The sequence below is a fragment of the Odontesthes bonariensis genome, chromosome 12 (assembly GCF_027942865.1).
Source record: "Odontesthes bonariensis isolate fOdoBon6 chromosome 12, fOdoBon6.hap1, whole genome shotgun sequence".
Lineage (NCBI taxonomy): Eukaryota > Metazoa > Chordata > Actinopteri > Atheriniformes > Atherinopsidae > Odontesthes > Odontesthes bonariensis.
The window spans coordinates 17,384,097-17,405,348 of NC_134517.1; the positions used below are offsets into that span (position 1 = coordinate 17,384,097).

The following is a 21,252-nucleotide window of genomic DNA, read 5'->3' on the forward strand; positions in this document are numbered from 1 at the left end:
TGGCCACAGCAAGTAAAAATGAATGCAAACAACAATATAAATCAAAAATGATATGATTTATAGAACAAAATGTTTTGAAGACAAACATTCTCGATCCTGTGATGTCTGAATGAAGCCAACATTCTTGGCTTTTGATTGACGTAACGCACAAACCTGTAGGATCTCCCATGTCGTGTCCAAAAGGCTTTAACAGCTAATTTGAGGTTGAGGCAGAATCATAGATTTCTATGTCACGTTTACCTCTGAAACAAAAAATCAGTTTCTTCATTGTTTGAGTTGATTTTTAAAATGCAAACATTTGTTAACCTGTCAACTTTTAGAACTCATGAACAGTCTGCTCTGCCTCATTGCAAATGTTGTTTTTTTTTTTACTGCTTTGCTGAGACATAGAAAGTGGTTTGTTTTAGCCTGAGCTCAACACAGCGAAGGCCAATGAGAAAACTAGATCAGAGGCCATCCTCCACAACTGTCCCTGTTTCACAGTTTTCCCTCTCATTAAGCTTTCGTCATCCTTCTCTTCCTCTTGGTTTTGCTGACGGCTCACTAACTAGTCTTGTAAGACAGGTTCCTCAAGTGTCTAAATGTAGATCCTAAGTTTCATGTAACCTGTCAAAACACATCTGAAATTGACATTTACATACGAGGCAGTCGGGGTGTTTAGATGGATGCTAATCCTAACAGTTTAGTAATATCTGGTCACATCACTCATCTGGCATCCATCTTGCTATTTATTATTTTTACTGCTGAACCTTACAAACATGAGAACGGCAAGGTTAAATACAAACCAGGAGGTGCAGATAGCTGCAGTGCTGCAGACTATTGTGAACCAGTTGTATGAAAACCTTAAAAAAACAGCAAACTCACCCAGTTGCAATGTGTTTATCAGAATAGTTTAGTAGAAATTAAATGGAGTGGAGTTGGATGTCACAGAAAGGTTAGTGTAAGATAATTATTGCTGTTTCCACATCTGCAAGAAACTTAGGAATGATACTTTCCTTTCTTTTAGAAATTATTGTCTCAAACCTGATGCTTACTATTTCAAATCTACTGTGTCTGCTTGCAAAGCCATAAGGATGGAAGACCCTTTACACATGTTTCCCAAAAACTTGGCCTTGATTGGTGGTATCTGTCTCCCAATTTCAGGTTTATGAAGTTCAACAATCGAATCCTGCGCAAGATCCTCATCCGAGACAGCAGGTCCGAGTCCAGTATTGTGGCTTTGTACAAGAAGCTGGAGCTGCAGAATGCCATGGAGATCCTGGACACGGTGTCCGGAGACATCAGCAGTGCTCCGTCCATCGTCTCGCTCAAGTACGAAACCTTGATCCTGGGTCACACAGCCTCCCGATTGTCTGTTTGCAGCAACGGGAGATCTTTTTGCTAACATTTGCATTCTCTTAATATCGGTTTTGGTTTTTAGTGAGGAAAAGAAAAACCCAGCTAAACCCAAGAAAATGTTGGCTGCTGACCTGACGAAGATGCACGACATCCTGTCCAAGAACATGTACAAGATCAGGCAACGGGTGAGATCAACGTTCAGCTTTGGGCTTTTCTTCACTACTTTACTTCTTTATCAAGTAGCTTTGGTGGGAAGTAATGCCATGTTTATTCAGGAACTTTGTTTCGGTACAGCTTTAAAGCTTTTGTTTTGTAATACATCCATTTTCTGCCGCCTTTTTCTTCACAACATTTTCGAGGGAAGACATTGGGCCTCATGCAAGAACATTTTCGTAATTTAATTCTAAATTTCTCTCACTTTTTTCGTACGAAGGTCTCGTACGAACATGCCACGTCAGATTCAACAAGCGCTCTTAACTTCGGAAAAAGTGTGTAAACGACCTGCGTAAATGATGAATCCCACCTGTGCCTATTTAGGGGGAAAGTGCACGAGGATAGTAGATTTGCATACTCCACGCCCAAAATTATACCATATAAGGCTGTGCTTTCTTGCTCCTGTGCCAGGAAGTGTTGAGTGCTGAGTCATGAGAATGGCATCAAAGCGCAAAAAGAACAACTTTAGGCGCTCTGAGATTGAAGTTCTGCTTTCAGAGATCCAAAAAGGAAAATCTGTCATTTTTAGCAGTGTCAGCAGTGGAATTACGGGACCTGCTAAAGCCAAGAAATGGGAAGCAATTAGGAGTGCTGTTTATACCATGTCAGCGAAATAAAAAAATAAATGATTTAATATGAAAAATGGCTTAAAAAAAAAAACGCCTTGCCATGGCCAGGCGCTCGATGACTGCAACTAAAGCCGTGCAATCAGTTGTTGCCTCATCATGATGGCTCTTTGATGGGGTGGTCCATGAGGGGGGTCTTCTGGCACCACACCTTCTGGTCTGCCTGGGCTAGTTCAGGTGGAGACCCTCGTTCATGGCAATATTGTGCAAATCTGACATGCTTTCTCTGAGCTATAGAGCACTTTGCCCCCCCGCTGTATCGAGACACACCCACCTGGCCTTCAGCTCAGTGCGCTCCACGACAGCACGGGTGCTTTGATGCGTAAATGTGTCTCGTGCTACAATTATGATTGGCAGTCCAGCCACGGCATGAAAGTCCCTCTTAATTTGTACTTGTTGGACAGCGGTGTGTGGGAATTTGATTTACCATGGGTGATAAACTGATGAGAGTTTTGATGACTAAGGGGAGCGCACGACTCACAGAGGACTGGGACACCCCCGATCTGTCTCCAATCTCCCTCTGAAAGGTTCCAGTGGCCAAAAATCCAAGGGTGGTGAGGACCTGGACATGTGGTGGAATTGGGTTTGATCGGCGTGTTTTTCTCTGGAGTTGTGGCTCTAGCAAGCTGCATATTTGCAGCAGCACAGTCCTTGGCAGTCATTTTCGCGATGTCAGCCATTCGTCTGTCTCCGCAAGGATATCTACACGGTCTCTTCAAGAGCCTGACGCACTAAAGCATCCAAAAGTAGCAAGTCAGCCGCTGGTTACGCTTCCCATTGACCTTGTTATATACAGACTTAAATTAACCTTCAATTACTGCATAATTTAAGTCAAACAGAATAATGTCAGCATCATTATGGGGTATAATGTATATATTTATTTATGTTTGCTTCAAAGTAATTAAATATACAATCCATTAGTCAAGCAAACTTGATTGGAATAACAGCGGACTATTTTACGAAACTCCTACGACAGCTCTGGATCACTCGTAAATTCTGTTCGTACCTGAAAGAAAACGTAAAATACGAAAAGATTGGTGAATGCGCAAATTTTCTTAAATCACCCGTACGGACGATTTAAGAACAAATCTGTGCGTACGAACGGTTCTTGCATGAGGCCCATTGTTCTTTATATGGCACCACATGTATGTGATTATAGATATATGAAACAGGCCTATAGAAACGTACAAGCCTCTATAATATGTCTGATTTTAAAGACCCCCTCCAGTGAAAATATACAGTTTTTTGGGGTTTTTTTTAATGCTGAAAGAGATGAGTCAGACAGTTTTCATACGTAACAAATCTAAGGAGTCACTCCTTTTACCTTCAAGGTAATTGGAAATGGGACTTGAGCCCAAGATTTAAGAGTGTTTAGGTTGTAAAGGGGGAGCAGTAGAGCAGAGGTGATGCTAGTTAGGTTTTAATATGCATATATGATATCATTTAGATCAAGTGGATCTTTGACAGTTGGACCATAATGTGCAAAAACTACAGCCACTCTGCCCCCATGCTTAAAATAACTGTTCTCATACATTCACATTTTAAATGTTGTCACGATGAACACTATGCAGCTCAAGGCATTTTAGCAGTGTGATATTTTAAAAATGTTAAAGAGGGTTAAAAGATACACGTGCTTCTAAAATAACACGATTTTCAGCTTTTCTTCTCAGCTTCAGTGATTGTAATTAAAACAAAAAATGTTTGAAACTTTGAAACAAATCATCTCAATCTTTTTTTTTTTCGTCCTGATTTGACACGAAAGAGGAGGAGATTTGTCATAAAGATATCTAGCGGTGCATTCTTCAGACACAATAACCCCAAACACTGAAACTCTGTTGTTTTGCATAGCCGCAGCAGGCTGTGGCCGGGCAGTACTTTTCCATGAGTGACGTGACGTCCCCCTCTCTGCTTTGATGTTTAGACAAACAGGGGACATGTGATTCTGCGCTCGGGTTCACAGCTGATCCAATCATCTCAATGGCTCCTGTTACCAAGTCCCTTGTTCACATATTTACAGTTCTGTTTTGTGTGCATCAATATCCGTCTGTGTTATCTGTTGGTTTAAAAAAAAATTTTTTATTTGAGGTCCTTTTCAAATCCAAGTAGCCGAGTCCTCACCTCTAACAACAGTGTCTTTGAATGGTTATTCTTAAGTATTAGACATTGAATTAAATGAAAAAGCAAACTGCAAAACAGTGGCCTCAGGCAAAATACAATATTTGCATTTTGTTTCATAACGCCTGTCTCGAAAGAAACGATGGCTTTCTTTTAAAAATGATTTATGTTTAGCTGTTTTAGAATGGAGACGGTGTGGATTTGCTGCATGAATAAGGTTTTGAGAGGCAGCTCACAAAGTCCAAACACAGATTGTTGTCCCTATTGCTCAGATAGGTGTGGTCAGTTTTGGTTGAGTAATCTGAGCTTCAAAGAATGTTGTCTCTTCTCAAAGCACTTAAGCAGTCTATTTATCTCCAGTGGGCCAGTAAATGACACCGACATTAAAGGTTGCAGCGACGAAAACTACAGATTATAGGCGAAATGTTGGTATTTTCTTCTAAAAGTCAACTTTGGCCGTTTAATGCTTGTGTGACGTTGAATCCTGTCCCTCTTTTCTCCTTTTGTGTTTAGACGGTGGCGTTCACAAGCAAGCACGCCCTACCCAACGAGAGCCAAACCAAAGAGATTCTGATCAGACGCCACGCCAGCATCCGCCGAAGCCTCCGGCCTGGTAGTTTTCAGTCATCGGTAAGCTTGCCCGTGGGATTTAAGTGCATCTGCTAGATACGAGCGGTGCTCCGTAATTTCTTAGCCCCGTAAATGTTTTATATTTCTGCTCAAAAATGACTTGCAGCATCATCATTGAGTTTCACGCAATGTGAACAAGTAGACCGAGGAAACCCAGTTAAATAAATAGGGCAAAATATGCACTTGACTTGTCATTGACGTAAAGAGGGAAACCTCTGAGAAGCAAGTGTATCTCAGTTTTTGCTTTTAGTGTCTACTGTGGCCTCCTCACTTAATAAGAACTGGAACTTGAGGGCCTTCAGTAAACTTTTATTGCATTAAGGTCTGGAGCTAATTTAACTCAATTCTTTTACTATACTATATTCCTGACATTTGCTTTCAGTCTAATGGGATAATTAAGAGCTCGCTTTTTTCCAACAACAATGACGAGCTGTCCAGCCCAAGATGCAATGAACTTGACCCAAATGATGATACGACTTTTACACTCATTGCTCTTGAAGTGAGAGCCGCTCTTTGGGAAGGCAGCAAAGGTCTTGAATTTCCTTAGATTGTAAACTGTCTGAGGATCGTTGGAGTCTAAATGCTTTATTAATGGTTAAATAATCTTTTTCATTTTAATGAGCATCAACACGTCTTTTTTTCGAGGTCTACAGGTATTCCCTTTGTCTGCTTCCACAAACATGTTGTGAATATTAGGGTTTGGTAGATCCCTGGTTTTTAAATATTCGCTCTCACCTGATTGTCTTCCCTTTGATTGATAATGACCTGAATGAGCAGCTAATTCCAGATGTTTGCTACTTACAGGCATGCAGTATTGAATCATTTCTCCTTGAAAAATGAGTCCAGATATTTTTTATCTAATTTGTTTAGTAGTTTTTCTTTTCTTATTGGGATTTATCAGCTGTCTGGGTGTGTGTTGAACTTTGATGTTTTAGGTGATATTGATGCAGAAATACTGAGTAGTAACACCACTGTACATTCTCAGACTCTGTAAGAATAATTGTAGTTAAGTGAGAGTAAAACATTAAAAAAAAAAGTAATTTGCTTTATTGTTTTTATTAGGTTTTGCCAAAGTCACAGAAGTATTTTTCACTTCCTGCTGGAAAGAATTTGGATTCCAGATTTCCTCCGACAAGGCTGAGTTTTGCAGGTAAGCTCCTCCCTTTTACTTTCCAATTGATTGAACATAAGGTTGGGAAAAATACAATTTGACTCCACGCAACGTGAACGTGTATCACAGTTGTTTTCTTGTGAATGGTTTCGTCTTGCCCGGGCGTATATTTGTCTTATGGTAAAATGAAACAATAAAGTTGGCAAGCTTATGTTTGATGATGGATTCTAAGCATCCTGTGCACCATTATTTCCCTAAAATTCAGGCTGATGTTTTTGATGCATCGTCATAAAGTTGAATTAAATGTGAAAGAAAGGAATGTGGCTTTTAATAAATGTCACACAGCACAGGTTTGTAATGACTGCCCCAGTTTTGTGTCATGAGACTGTAACAGTTTGCCCACATTAACCTCCTAATTCCTACATCAACATTTGGGATTTTTTTTTTTTTTTTTTTTTTTTTTTTTACATGAACTTGTATGAAATAAAATTGTAGTAGTGTAGAAGCATGAACCAGCTCCTTTAATCGTTTTATTATTTTGGTATTTTCTCGTCTCCTCTCAGATGAGCAGGAAACTATGTCAGAGGTGGCCTATCCCTCTCGATTCAGCCAACCCAAACGCTCCTCCTCCGGAGCCATGATGCCGCTGCGCAGGCTGGACACCCTGAAAGAAGTAATGTCTGTCGATGATCTTAATGAAGGCAGGAAAGGCGGTGGCAGAAAAGGTCCTGGCGTGTCCCGAACAAACTCCTCCTACAGTGATAGCCGTGTACCGCGACCTCGTCCTCAGTTTCATCCTCCTGCCGACGATCACAACGGCTCAGCGGATGACTTTAAGAATGAACACCATGAGGCAGAGGAGGAGGGGGAGCAGTCGCAGCCTTCGTCTCCACCTCCAGCCTGGGCAGCTGAACCCAGAGACAACACGCTTCGAAACCCTCTGCTCAGGCGGCCGCAGTGGAACCAAAAGTAGACCAACTGTCGTCTTTTTAGCAGCTGCTGGACATGCCACAAACTGAGTCTGAGTGTCAGAGTTCAAGCACCTGAAAGCGCGCATTTTACTTACAGACGAGACAAATTCACTCAAGAGGTCTGTTCATTTTTAAAGGGTGAGGTGCCTTTTAAAACGAGCCGAAGTGGACAGGAACACCTCAGCCGGGTGTCATGAACAAGAGAAGCACAGTGCACTGCAGTGAAGGCACTGTCGATGGAACTTCAGCACTAAGTCACTGCCAATTTTGAATGTGTATTTGGTTTGATTTCCGATGCTTTTTATCGCCCACGTAGGACTTTTTCCCAAATGTTTAAAAGCGATATCAATTAAACTATTTTATTGTGTCCATGTGTAACTTTTTTTTTTTTTTTAAACACTGAAATATTGTTTATTTTTATTGTCAGTGCGTCATAGTTATGAGGTAACAACTTTTTGTAAGAAGACTGTTTTTAGTTTAACTTTTGACTGACTGTGCTTTGACATTAATGCTTTGATCCGTTTTCCACTAATGTAATAAATGTCTGATGTTAAACACGGTTATCAAGCATTCTGGTTCAAATCGTGAGCATATAACTCCTATATAAAAGAATATGTGAAGAGAAAATGTAGTTACCATTTATAAGAATGGGATCAGAAGAGCTAATCTCCAAAAGTCATGAAGTTAAAGAACATTTTAAGCAAGATAAGTGTATCGAATGTTTACTTTATGGTATTTAAGAGTAGACGACAGAAAAGAAGCACCATGAATGTAAATGGCAGCTAATTTTGTTTATGATAAATGATGCAGTTCTGCCACTCTACATTTTTGTGCTTTTATTTTGAAGAGCACCACTCTTCTTCTGTTACTTCCTGTTAACGCTGACGCTAGATTTTCTGCTCCCGTCTCATAACGACATGTGCACGTTGCTCCAGATTTGGTAAAAACACAAGAACAAATTAATTACTTTTCATATTCTGTTGAAACTTGTGAAAGGTATTTTATTGTGGTTCGCTCCGTGTTTTGTGTCATTTGTATGTCACATGCAAAGACTGTCACTGAGAGATGTGGAAGATAGGCTGCTAGCAGACAGAGCTCAAACTTAGCGCCCTTGGAAGCAGAAGGAGGTAGGAGGAGACAAATGGTGTATTTATTTAATGAGTGATTTATTTAATTTAAGACAAAGGGAAATTGTCATTATTATACTATTTTCAGTTAGAGCTGTAACTCATAAAATATTAATTTCATGTAAAATTTATTACTTACGTTTAATACAAATGATTCATTTAAGTTTAAAATGTAAACATGGTTCTATGCATTATCTGTGAAAAAGGGTACTATGGCATTTGTATTTTTTGTGTCCATTTTATAGTTTTCACGGTGTCAAAATGTCGGTGGTGAAAGGAGGAGAGAAATAAAGTTGCACCAGTCGAAGCTCTGAGCATTTTGTGTGAACAATCCAAGTGGGCCGCTACAATGAAAAACGTTTAGGGGCCCCAAGAGCAAAACATTACAAATTCTCAAACATTAATTGCTGTTTTCGGTAAAGGCCTCATAAATACTCAAACCTTTTCTCAACAATCGATAGCAATCTTGCAGTCTTCTAAGCAGCTGCCTAGAACTCAGAAAATTACACCGGTCCACAAAGCAATAAGTACCCAGGGAAGTCGGTTGCGAATCAAAACAATCGCAGTCAGGAGGAATATTTGAGTTAAGTTGAGATCTGCTGGAAAGGTCATTTAGAACCTTTCGCTGACCAAAAGGAACTTAATTTAAGATTTAGCAGACATTCTTTTCTGCGTCAGCACATCATTCAGGATCGAAAGTTTAAGAACAAACATCTAAAGGATGAAATGAAACAAGTTGTGGGGACAGAAGTTAAAAGAATTAAACTTAAACTACCTATAAAATGTAGTTGGTTTTTTTTCTTTAAATTACGTCGACTTACAGTGTGAGGTATCGATTTCTGTGTTTGACGATTGAAAACATCTCGGACGCAGACTGTACAAACTTGCCTTTATTCCTTGTGATCTTTTTCTGGCAGGTCCTTATTTCTGTAAGATTCTTTTTTTTTTCCCATCATTTTAAAACACACACATTGTCCTTCATTTCCTGACGCTGTTGGGGCTGTTAAACAAGTGCTCCGAAACATAAATATAACAAAAAAAAAAAAAAAATCCTGAAAATCCCCAAAACGAATGACTCCTTTTTACACACATCTGAACATTTACTCAGATAAATTACTTTATGAGTCAAAAACTAGATTTTGCTCATATACCACAATAGGAACCATTTCTGAGACGCTGAAATTGAGGTAAAACGTGTAAAACTAACTTTGATGAGCCAAAAGTACGTCACTGAGCTTAGTGGTGGCCAGGCAGGCGAATATCCCGACATTTTGTCTTTTTAAAAAAAAAAAAAAATCTTTTTAAATTGTTACATAGTGGTCAACGGAACTGCATTGAGACAAAGTGTACATTGTTGTGGTCATAAGTAGTATGTGCCGACAGAGTCCATGCTGTACGCGTCTGTCTGGTCAAACGTCAGCGCTTTTTTATAAAAAACGATTAACTTTGCAGCCTCGTCCTCTTCGTCAGCGATGCGCTCGACTCTCTGTTCGACTGTTCCCGAGAGAAGGCCTGCAGTGTTGGTGGTGACAAAGCATTTTCAGCATGTCATGTCATCGCAGCCATAGATGCGTCTGGAGGAGGCAACCACTGTTAAAAAACAAAAAACAAAACCCGAGCTTCGAGTGTGAACTCAAAGCTCACGTTCCCGCTGTGAGTCTGCTGTTCAACACAACTACCTCCACCAAATAAGGGCACTTCTCGGTTTTATGGATTTGCATTGATTTTCAGCACTTTAAAATCCATTCACTGGCTGAGTGTTTCAGAGTTTGGCTGTTTTTGTCATCCCTCTTCCGTCCCATTTAGGGACTCTGATGAGGAGTAAACCTACAGCTGCCAGAGCCAGCACCACCCCCAGACTAGGAGGACCGCAAGGGCTGAACTCCTGGGCCAGACCAGAGAGAAGAGGAGCCAGAACTCGGCCTACAGCTGTAACCGACTGTCCTGCCCCAATTAGTGTCCCGCTGGCCTGGACCCCTCCCCTCTGCAGCTCCAGGTCTGTGATGCATGTCCGTCCGATGGTGGTGGAAATGGCAAAGAAGGTGGAGGTGAGAAGCACCTGCCACACGCTCGGTGCGGCAGCGTAGAGGAAAATGAGTGAGCAGGTGAGCACTGTGGAGTGAAGCAGTAGAGCGGGCATGTTGTTCTTGTAGAGCTGGGTGACGGGCCCCACAAGGAACCCGGCCAAGGCCCCTAAAGTGCTGCTGTAGCTGATCAGATAACCCGTCATCTTTGGTTTGAGTGCGAAACGCTCCTCCATGGCCAGAGAGAAGTTACTGTAGTAGAGCATGATGGCAATGGCCATCAGAAGACGCACAAGGAAGAGGTCCCACATGTCAGAAGAGGCCACCATGTGGATCTTGGAGCCCACGGAGGACAGCTGTCTCCAGGCAGGTTGGAGCAGAGACATTTCCCTCCACCTGAGACGACGCTTCCCAGGAGCTCTGGAATCTGGTTCTGTAACGGTTGGGTGGTGGCTATTTGCGTGAGAACCATTGTGCACAGACTTGTTACAGTAGTTGTCATGACAGCCTTTACTTTTATTGTTGCTGCAATTAGTTTCACTACGATCGGTTAGCGTCTCGCTCCATGGCAGCATCCATACCAGTCCTGAAAGGATAAACAGATAGCATCACATACTCATTTGGCATGCAATCGTCAAATAAATTTTTTTTCTCTCCATTTTTGACTCACCGGTATTGATAAGGAAGATGGCTGCACAAGTAAATGAGGAGGTGTAAAAGCCTCCTTCGTGCTCAGTGAGGTAGCCACCCACCACAGGGCCCAGAATGAAACCGACACTGGAGGCTGCATTAAAGTGACCCATCACAAGAGGGCGCTCCGATTCTGACACCAGGTCTGACAGCAGAGCTCTGCAGATGGACAGGGAGTGCTTGAAGAGCCCTGAAAGAGAGAAGACAATAACTATGATTTTCTGCACACTCTGCCCAGCCTCTAAGATAGAGGTGGCAAACACAGTGCAATGAAAAATATGTCCCACTATACCAATGTTGTTATATAAATCTGACACAACAGAAATGACATGAGGTGCACAGTCGATGGAGGTCTGTCACACAATTCTTATCCGACTTTCATTAAGGATACACTCAGAACATGAGCACTACTACAGTAGCTTTTAAAAAAAAAAACACTATCCAGACCTTTTTATTGACTAATGGAAGGCTTTTGATAATGTGGAATATGTGCCAGACCATTGGAACGTTGTCTTGAAGTTTATCTATGTGGCAGATCTGGTTACACGAAGGCAGAAAACGTCCCCTGTAGCGTCACAAGTGAATCAAAGTCCGTGCCACAGGGATCAGTCCGGTGTCCTCTCCCTTGAGGGCCTTGATCAGTTGTTTCAAATAAACATTTACAGTTTCATACAGATGACACCATGAGATGCTGCTCTACATTTACAACAAACTAGGCCCTTTGTCGGCTATGACTAGCTGATAGCACTGCTCAGCGCATTTTGTGATTTAAAATAGTTTTCAAATTGAACATCAACGCCACTAAACGTTGCATCTGTCAACACTTCAGTCTTCGGTGTAGCTATCTGAGAACAGCTTGTTTGTTTCAGGCAGGAGAGATGTTGTACACGCTGCATGCGGCAGTGATTACACGCACCACTTTGAGTCTTATCGCGGAGCTCTGAGGGCCCTTACTCACAGTCAGATGGTCTGCATTGTCCACCTGAACCATCAAAGATGAGCATCTCACCTGCAGCTCTACAGCCTTAGAGAAAAAAAAAAAAAAACAACAACAAAAAAACAAAACACGTAATGCTATGGTTTCCAGTCACCTGTACTAAACTAGAAGAAAAAAAAGTCCCCTTTACGCACACTGCTCTGTCAGCTTGGAATCAGATGCGAAATTTCCAGAAACTTCCAGAACTGGTCACAATATGATGGCTCATTTTGAATTTTGAGTTTAAGGAAATCCTCCAGCACAGTAACTGGAATTTGACGCCAGCAACACGTGTAACAAAAGGTAGATGATCCAAATATTAACATACATAATATTTTCAAAAGGGGGCAGCAAGAAGGTTTTGGGTTTAAAATTCTCTCTGTCGGGAGTTTGTATGCTCTACCCGTGCCCATGCACCATTTTCTCCCACTATCCAAAAACATGCATGTTAGGTTGTTCGCTGATCCTGAATTGATCGTAGGTGTGAGCATAAGCATGCGTGATTGGCTGTCTCTCTGTTAGCTATGTGATGGCCTCTTGATGCGTCATGCAAAACTCAGCAGGAAAAAGCCAGTCCAGAGAATTTTTGCCACGATCAAGCAGTTGAAATCTTACATCAAGCAAGGATGGGAAAAACCATTTCACTATCAAAATTTCCCAAATCCAAGACTTGGTTTTTACCGAGGAGGCCCCCACAATGGTAAATATAAACATGTCCCAAGCCTCCTCATTCATTCATCTGTAATGGTGACCCATTAAATCAGTGCTAATGAGGGACATTTGCTGGCAGAGTTTGTTCTGAAGGCAGTGACGTTCCCACCGGGGGGGTATGGCGACTGGAGGGAGACGCCCTAAGCCCTGTAAACACTGCTGAGCGCATGAAATAAAATTTGATCAAAGGGGGTTTCTACATCTGTGTGACCATTAAAGAAATAAAAAACGCGCTGTCCTCTAACTTACCCACAGGTATCCGTGCGAGGACGAACAAAGCGATGCTGGTGGACATCCCCAGGAGACCGTAGCCCAGACCACTCAGCAGAAGACAGGCCAGCAGAGAGTACCGCCGCCCCACCACGTCGCTCCAGCTGCCCTGCCAATCACACAAAGATTCCCCTCGGAAATGAGATTTATGGATGTTTCCGCAGCCGTATAGAACATATGAGAAGACGGAGTTGATGCCAATGTTGTACCGTAAATTCCGGACTATAGAGCGCAGCTGAATATAAACAGCACCCTCTAATTTTACAAAGAAAATCCATTTTGTACACCGGATTATAAACCGCGGGTGTCCACATTGTAAAATGAGATATTTACACAGAAAGATGTTACACGTGAGGATTTTTAAACTTTTAATTAAATGCGTATGGTAACGTAAACAAATACATACTGCAAACGCTTTTTTTTCGAACAGCGCCTCCACCGTCTCACCATCGATTCATTGATGCCAAGATTACGTGCAGCAACTCTGTTTCCTTCTTCAACAGCCAGAATTGATCGCCTTTAATTTAAAAGCTGCATCATGTGCATTTCTTTGTTTGTTTTCCATGTTGAGGGCGAGTACAAATGACCAATTTACAATCGGTGTAAGTGTGTTTGATTTATCGTACAATTCGTTCATTTTATTGGTCTAATGTTATAAGGAAAAATGTTTTTGGCGGCATTACAAAAAAAAGAAAAAAAACATATATTAACCGCACCGTATTCCCGTGCTCAAAGCCTGGCAAAAAAAGTAGCGCCTTATAGTCTGGAATTTACAGAAATCGTTTCCCAATCTCAGATCAATGGCAAACACCAACGAACAGAACCCAAACGGAAAAGCAGAAAACCTGGTGTTTTTTTCACATTAAATGACGCCAAAGTATTTTTCCAACTCTGTTGTGAAACTATGTGAGTGGTAGCTTGACGGACCACATGATGAAGAAAATAAAAAAAAAGAACCACAAATCCCCAAACCCTGCATTATCTCTCTACAGTACGAAGCAGATCAGGCTTTATTAGATTCTCACCCTCTCTCTTTCTCTCCCTCTCCCTCTCACACACACTCGCACAGATACACAACCACCCAATGAAATAATGAAATTAGGACCAATTGAGTTTACTGTGTTCTGGATGTCGGCTTGTAGGATTACCATAGTGACCCAGCTGTTCACATATCCCCTACATTTATCAGGATTCAGCTGGTCTGCATAAGGGAGCCAACAGATGAGTCCTTATGTGTTTAATTTGTCGCATGACCCTGAAGAATTAAACCAATTTTAGGGAGCTCTTCTCGGCGGCAAAGAAGAGCTGAGAATCCAACTTGAGATGCTCCTATTTTTTGTCGATCACGCCATGGAGATGATAGCCTACAGATAAAATCTCCCTGGTGTTTAGAAGGGGTGGTACCCAATGATAAAAACTGATTCCTGTGCGAAAAGGAATCGATCGCCGACTAGCTTGAGTGTGTGAAAGCGTGCACACTGAATGCATTGTGCGAGCGCAATTGACGTAAAACAGCCAGTGTTTATTGTTTTCATGAAAATACCAGCGATTACGTGGAATGCAGCCGATCTTGGCCTCCGAGTGTGGGCTCGTGCTGTTGAACAGGAAAGGCTGAATTAGGGGTAAGAGAGAAAGAAAGAAAGAAAGAAAGAAAGAAAGAAAGAAAGAAAGAGAAACAAAGTCAATACTTACAACTAGTGTGCTGGAGAAAAGCTGCAAGATCCCATATGTAGACCCTGAAACAGTTTAAGAACCGTTTTAATTCATGTTTGAAAACACACAGCACAGAGCAGATGCAGAGCAATGTTCGGCTGCACTGAACAAAGCACTAAGGCTACTAACAAGCCAAGGAAAATATCAGTCAAAAAGCACCTAAAACTTTGGAAATGTTCCTCACGATAACAATTTTTCTATCAATTCCATCACCTCCCACTGAACCTGAGGTGACGTGCAAATCACTCGTTTCATTAAACAACTGCAAACTGAAAACATGCGCCTCGTCACACCACCCAGCAACATGCACGTCAGGTCAATTGGCAATTAGAAATTGGCACTTGGGAGTGAGCGTGAGAGATCCGTCCAGGGTGTTCCCCGCTTCTCTTGGATTAAGCTCGTAATGCAAAATGGATGGATGGATGAAACCTGATGAGTGATATAGAGGAGGCTTCGATAAAGTTTCTGCTGCATTTAAGGTGCCCAAGAGCACAGAGGGCTCCATAATCCTGGAATAATGGAACAATGGAACAAAAAAATGGAACAAGTTTGGAGCAACCGAGACTCTTCAGAAAGCTGGCTGCCGAGCTGAACTATGCAGATGGGTGAGACAAGCCTTGGTAAGAGAGGCGATCCGATGGTCACTCTGGCCGAGCTCCTGAGATGCTGTGTTGAGGTTAGAAAACTTCCCGATAATCAACCGACACACTTTGGGATTTGCAGGCAGTTGGTGGGACCTGCAGTATTCTCACACTACAAAGCAACGTTGCATAATCTGATCACACAAGACACAAAGTCTGAGGCTGACAAAGAAGTGCCAAAAACTGCAGTTTCTTGAAAGCAAACTTGAGCCTGGCTCCAAACGCAAATAAATCCCATAAATCTCCATGTTTACAACCTGGAACAAAAAAATTATCTGTGTGTTTTTAAACAGCAGGAACAGGGACACTGCTCGGGGGGGGGGGGGGGGGGGACGTCATGTTGCCCATTGCTGCCGCATGTTTTCTGTTGTAAACGCAGCGCAACCTTCCTTCGCTGCAGCACGCTCCACACCTCCAGCTTGGTGATATTTATTTGAATTCATTTAAATGTTTTGCTTTGTTTGTGTGTTCTTTTCTTGCTTATGTGACGCGTTAAAAAAAGCCAAATGTTGATAAGAAACACTGCAAATATCACTGCTTGCCATGCAAACTGAGTGTGCCGACTGCATCGATCTTAGTTCAGAAATTCATCATACTAGACTAAGAAGAAGGGGAGCAAAATCTCAAAATGCATGCTTATTCTGAGGAGCAGGGGCGGCTGTTATCGACACCTCTGTAATGTTATGTTGACTATAGGACTGTGCGCATATCAGTAGAGTTCCAGTTGGACGCGAAAACCAAATTCAGGGACATCTCCTCAAATATAATCGCTGCCAGGCCCGACCAAGAGCTCCAAGCTGAACCTAACTGAACATCTCCACCTCTGGTCCTCATCTCACCTGACAGAGCGCGAGGAAGAATGGTGGTCTGACATCCAAGATGCTTTAAACATCTGAGTAAAGTGTCCGAATAGGCTGCAGACCCCCCCACGACCCCGGTTGGTTTGAGCGGGTGTAGAAAATGGATGGATGGATGGATGCATGGCTTGCTGCTTAATGATTAATTAGCTTTCTGCTTGATCTGTGTCACTCTGCAGGCTTCCCCCTACACATGGTCTCACTAGATTGGTAAATAGTATGGACACAACTTACCCACGATACCAGCCACAGTGGGACTTGCTCCAAGAGCCTTCACGTGATGGCTCAGCAGTGGGAGGATCATGCTCACCCCAAACAAGTCCTAAAGAAAACAATGGCAGTGAATGAGAGTCAGGAATGGTCCCAGAGGAATTTATCACACCAGAGACTCGGACAGTGAAGGTTTGTTCCTGAAAGCAGGTTTAAAAAAAAAAAAAACAACAAAACAAAACAAAAACCGAGTCCAACCCTGAAATCTGACCGAAATTAGTTTCATCAAGTGAGTGTAGTTACTCTGAGCGCGTGTGCATGTAATCAAATAATCTGATACTATGATTCGCCATGGCAACAGGTGAATAAAGAACACAGCCTCCATTTTAACCACGGTGGACACGGGTGCGTCAGGCAGCGGCTGCAAGCTCTGCAGGAGGGAGGAGTTAAAGGGAAACCTTCCAGCAAACGGGTTCAGCTACCTGAGTCAGTTATCATGGTAATTGTCCTCAAGAAACAAGTCAATCAGACAAATAATCCAAAACTAGTGTCTCAAACTCAATACAGACAGTTTTAGGATTTTATTCAGCAGCCACAAAAAGTAATCTCTCATCCTGTTTATCTGCATAGCTGAGATCAGAACAGCTTTTGCCAAAGACTTAATTGAAGACACACAGGAACTCATACAGTGTTCTAACACAATCCATTACACAAATGCCTTAACCTTCAGGAACATTACTGTCATTACAAGGCAGGTTCCGCCTTTTCCCTGTGCCAAAAATATGAGCTTCTTGGATTCTTTTCGTCACCATTATTTGGATGATTGAAACTTTGGCCGTTAGATTTCTCGGAAACACGACTGCAGGGCTTCCTTTGAATTTGTACCATCTGTGGTATGACCTGATCTTGCTTGTATGCCATGCATCTTGTATGAATTGTTTTGAAGGTTGTTCTTTAATTAAAGCAGGCACCAACGAGTTTTGCAGTATGTAAAGTATAGCTGACAGTGGCGCTCGGTTGGGGTTGGGCGACTCTCAGAACACTCAGAGGCGTACAAGCCGCCTTGTTCTGTGACAACTTTATATTTATTAGGAGCCGTCATTTCTAGTTAATATTTGTTTAATTCATTAAATAACTAAGTAAGCCACCTTGAGGAAGGATTTCCAAAATACAATTGTTGTGCTGTGTCTGTTATCATTCATGTTGACTTTAGACTAGCTCAATGGCTTTGTAAAATTATGTGCAGTTGCCGATACGTTTTACATTTGGCTATGAAGATTTACATTCTAAGACAGTTGACAAGTGCAGTATTAATGCAGTTTTAAATCATTTGGTTTAATTGACCCCTTTTTTATGAAAACTGCATTTTGAATTTCCCCCATTGGGGGATAAATAAAGTATATTTCTATTCTATTCTATTCTATTCTATTCTATTTAAAAGCATGCTCTTAACAGATAAGGTGTGACAGATATTAGAGGTCAGAATGAAAGTATGATTTAAATTAAGTTTGACTACGTATTTTAGAAACTCCAAATGTTAAAATGAGCATCTTAGGCATTTAATCACACTTTTTTTTTTTTACTTCAATTTGACTTATGGTGTATCACCAGTACACAACTCGAATGAGTTATGTAACTGCGGTTTTCCAACATTTTACAAATGCACATCTCCAAATGTTGTCTAAAGTGGTTGTCGTTTGTATTTGAACGTTTTACATTATATCTGAGTTACGAAAGCATGACGAGCCTACATGACACTTGACATCTCACCCGGACACCTGAAACGAAAGAAAAAAAGCCTCGGCTCCTCACTCACCATGAAGCCCACCACGTAGATACATCGTATAATCCTCCTCCGCCCTCTTAGTTTTAGGAATAAAGTGCTACATTTCTGGTTGTTCATCCTCCTTCGGTGACAGCTCGGCTACAGCCAAAGCGGAAGCGCTCACCCGGCTCTACTGTACCCAAACAGAGCACACGTCTCCGAGCCGGTGTAGTGGTTCCTCAAATCAGGGGAGACAACAATCCAACGAGTTTTGTTTGTGAGTAAAAACGTGGACTGTGGTAGAGTTAGTGGGTCATACAGAGAAGTATTAGGTTTTTGCTTTTGTAATAATGTTGTCTGTCTGAGCCATGTTAATTTATCTGGTGCTGAGCAGTCATGTTGTTTGTCACGGCCCCCATGACTTTAGCTCAGATGGTTTCATCCATTGACGTCAGAGAACAGATTGTTTTTTTCTTCTTAAAATTCAGGAGCGTACTTCTTTTCTTCTCCTTTTATTTCTTTCTTTCTTTTTATCAGTTTCTGATTGTTTTGAATATCAAACTTGTTTTTCGTTGTTGTTTGATTTATTTCATAGATAGCCGAAGAATATGTACACTGCCTAATGTACCAATGTTACAAAATAACCTTTATTTTCTACAAAGTTACTGCATTACAATTTTTGGCAATTTGCGTCTTCATACTGACGTTATATTTACAATGTCTTCAAATATCTGAGGATGTACTTTGCTTTCTTTCTTCATAAACCCAGATTATAAGAGACTATCTACTTAACCACCATCTGCTGGTCCATCCATAGCACTGCAGTCACACAAAATAGTTATGACTTTATCACAGAAATACAGCATAGGATCATAAGGACCCTGAAAGTCGAAATAAAATAATTTAATTTAAAAAAAAGACAGTATATATCAGAGGTGTGACCAGAATGGCATGTGTGGGTGGGCAGTTAGCTCATCTGGGGGGACAGAAAACAATACCTGAAAAAATCGGTGGAAAACCACTACTACAACTTCAAGCGTAATAATAATAATAATAATTCAATTCGGTAATGAAAATATGGTCACACTAGCATAAATCATGACCGTCAATTTTGTTAACAGTGTGGAATTTTTTTATGAAGGTTTTTTTTTGTTTTTTTTAGACCAGGACTTTAGGATGCAATAGCTTTTGTTTAACATGCTCCACATTCTCCATTGAGGGTTTAAATTCAAGTAGATACTTGGGGCAAGACATCCAGCCAACTCCAGCTTTTTATTACCTTCATTAAGTCTACATTTCAGATCATTATATACAACAAAAAGATCCGAAAATGTGAAAATCGCCTTTTTTTTCAGCAGCAAGGGGTTAAGGTTACGGAGGGGGGGAAACACGATAACAAAAAAATAAATAAAGCTATAAACTTTGCAGATATATGCTTTTTTAAAATCACTACCGGCATTTATTCTATCAATACAAGACACAAACAGAGATAATAAATCGTGGCCTTTTTTCTGGCCAGTTTTCTTTGGATGGACAGGGCATTTCTCAGGGGGGCAGGACTTGTTCCTGGGGGGGCAGTGCCCCCCCCATAGCCATGCCCCTGGTATATATTCGATGAGGAATTCAAAAGGGTCATAAATGTATATATCTACATGAAACATTGAATAGATGTACTATCAGTGTCAGGTCAGAAATACACATTATTTGCAAGGATTTAATAACAGATGTGTTCATTCATTCACCCTTTTTCATTGACAGGTGGTGGCGCTCTTTTTAGTGACATCTACACCTTGTCAACTACAAAAGAAAGAGAAAAGAGGAGCAACAACTCACTATAACATGTGCTAAAAAAAATGGCATTATTGCAGTTAAATGGAAGACATTAGTTATAGGAAACACCACCTGAATGGTGCAGCTTAGACACATTATCATTGATGAACCCAGGGTCATCGGGTGTTTAGGGGTCTCAGATCATCAGACACTCTCACCTGGGTGACCCAGACGGAGGGGTGATCAGTCCCCCGGCTTGTGTCCAATCAGCACACTACACCCTGGATTACCCCTAATCATTATCAGCCTAACTATGAGAAACCCTAAAATCCTGAGGTAGAAATTGAACAAATAAACCTATTAAAATGTAAAATTATTTATTAATAATAATAATAATAATAATAATGATGATAATAATAAACAACTGAAATAAATAACATTAAACAGCAACTAAAATAGGTTGGGAGGGAAAACGAATTTAATTCATGAGAGGTCCAAAAGATGCAAATAAATTCATCAGGTCAGGGGTGACGAATATATTCTGCTTTCAGAAACCTGTATGAGGCTGTTGAGAAATTGGACAGGACTGTACACACATGATCTCAAACTTGAACCCCTAAATCACCATGTATATGAATGATCAGATTTCTCATGTACTATGTAAACACACTTGCAAGATATAAAAATATTTGTGTTTTTGTTTGTCTGTTTATTCATTTTTAGCAAACAACGCGAAAATGACCTCATACAATTTCATGAAACGTAGTGTAGAGTTGGATCATGGGTAAAGGACGAATCCACTTTTGGTGAATATCACGATCACTCCTCAAATCAGAGAAGTACAGCATTGCTCTTGGTAGGGGATAAACTCCATGAACCCTAACTCTAACTTAATCTCAATTCACACATTAATCCTAAACCTAACCAGGACAGCAGAAATGACACTTTGCTTCATTAGCACCGTACTTTGGCAACAATGAAGACAAGTGGTTGCAACAAACTCGGCCTTGACACAAAAACACACATGCCGTAGGGTTGCTTTGGCTCAGGGTGGTCCGGGTCACATGAGTGTGTCAATTAGACAGTGTCTACATACAGTCTCATTGCCAAATATTCCCCTTAGATGTGAATAAACCAATTCATTCCTCTCATATCACATGCTCAAATTAACCAAATAATCAGATCTGGAAAACAATTACTTTTTATGTGTCAAACAGCAAAACATACATCAGATATTCCTAATAGCTTCATTGTCAACAGCATAGAAGACTTGAAGACCAAGGGGACTTTTTACACTGCATGCTGTAATTCATATCAGCTTGAAATTTTTGAGAACAGAATTGAAAAGTTTGGATTTTTGTGGTTTTCATGTCATTTGTGAGATTTTTGTCAGTGACAACACTTATGCACAGCGCCTTATTGATCATTAGTGTTATCCACCATGAGGAAAAGTGTATTCAGCTTATGATACATATTTTATCCATACTCTGTGGC

General features: G+C 41.1%; 2 protein-coding genes across 7 annotated transcripts in view; one reads left to right on the forward strand and one right to left on the reverse strand.

Annotated features, from left to right (window-relative positions):
* Nucleotides 1-13,960, forward strand: part of slc9a2 (solute carrier family 9 member 2) — a 32,586-nt gene extending 18,626 nt beyond the window's left edge. The window contains exons 9-15 of one of the 5 annotated variants that reach the window (XR_012772539.1): nucleotides 1,144-1,311; nucleotides 1,421-1,523; nucleotides 4,806-4,922; nucleotides 5,985-6,072; nucleotides 6,597-8,131; nucleotides 9,938-10,127; nucleotides 12,788-13,960. Coding sequence is in view for 1 of the 5 variants with exons in the window: in XM_075479367.1 (XP_075335482.1) it covers nucleotides 1,144-1,311; nucleotides 1,421-1,523; nucleotides 4,806-4,922; nucleotides 5,985-6,072; nucleotides 6,597-7,006 (886 nt within the window). In the remaining 4 variants the exon portion in view is untranslated. The other 4 variants (XR_012772541.1, XR_012772540.1, XR_012772542.1 and 1 more) reach the window with 4 other exon arrangements.
* mfsd9 (major facilitator superfamily domain containing 9) lies at nucleotides 9,007-18,199 on the reverse strand. 2 transcript variants are annotated; one of them, XM_075479369.1, is made up of 7 exons: nucleotides 18,040-18,181; nucleotides 16,248-16,335; nucleotides 14,495-14,538; nucleotides 14,356-14,396; nucleotides 12,782-12,911; nucleotides 10,826-11,035; nucleotides 9,007-10,741 (listed from the first exon to the last, which is right to left on the reverse strand). In XM_075479369.1, exons 1-7 carry the CDS (start codon nucleotides 18,062-18,064, stop codon nucleotides 9,894-9,896), a joined length of 1,386 nt encoding a protein of 461 aa, XP_075335484.1. In that variant the 5' UTR covers nucleotides 18,065-18,181; the 3' UTR covers nucleotides 9,007-9,893. The 2 variants fall into 2 exon arrangements, with proteins under 2 accessions (XP_075335484.1, XP_075335483.1); XM_075479368.1 differs by lacking the exon at nucleotides 14,356-14,396 and having other exon boundaries at nucleotides 18,040-18,199.
* Between the last annotated feature and the right edge of the window lie 3,053 nt (nucleotides 18,200-21,252).

Excerpts from the sequence above, each read along its gene's own strand:
- mfsd9 (XM_075479368.1), bottom strand. The coding sequence starts at position 18,126 with ATGAACAACCAGAAATGTAGCACTTTATTCCTAAAACTAAGAGGGCGG. Across the intron at positions 12,912-14,494 it reads TTTTCTCCAGCACACTAGTT|GGCAGCTGGAGCGACGTGGT; the intron begins GTAAGTATTGAC and ends TGTGATTGGCAG. Across the intron at positions 11,036-12,781 it reads CCTCGCACGGATACCTGTGG|GGCTCTTCAAGCACTCCCTG; the intron begins GTAAGTTAGAGG and ends TCTCTCTTTCAG.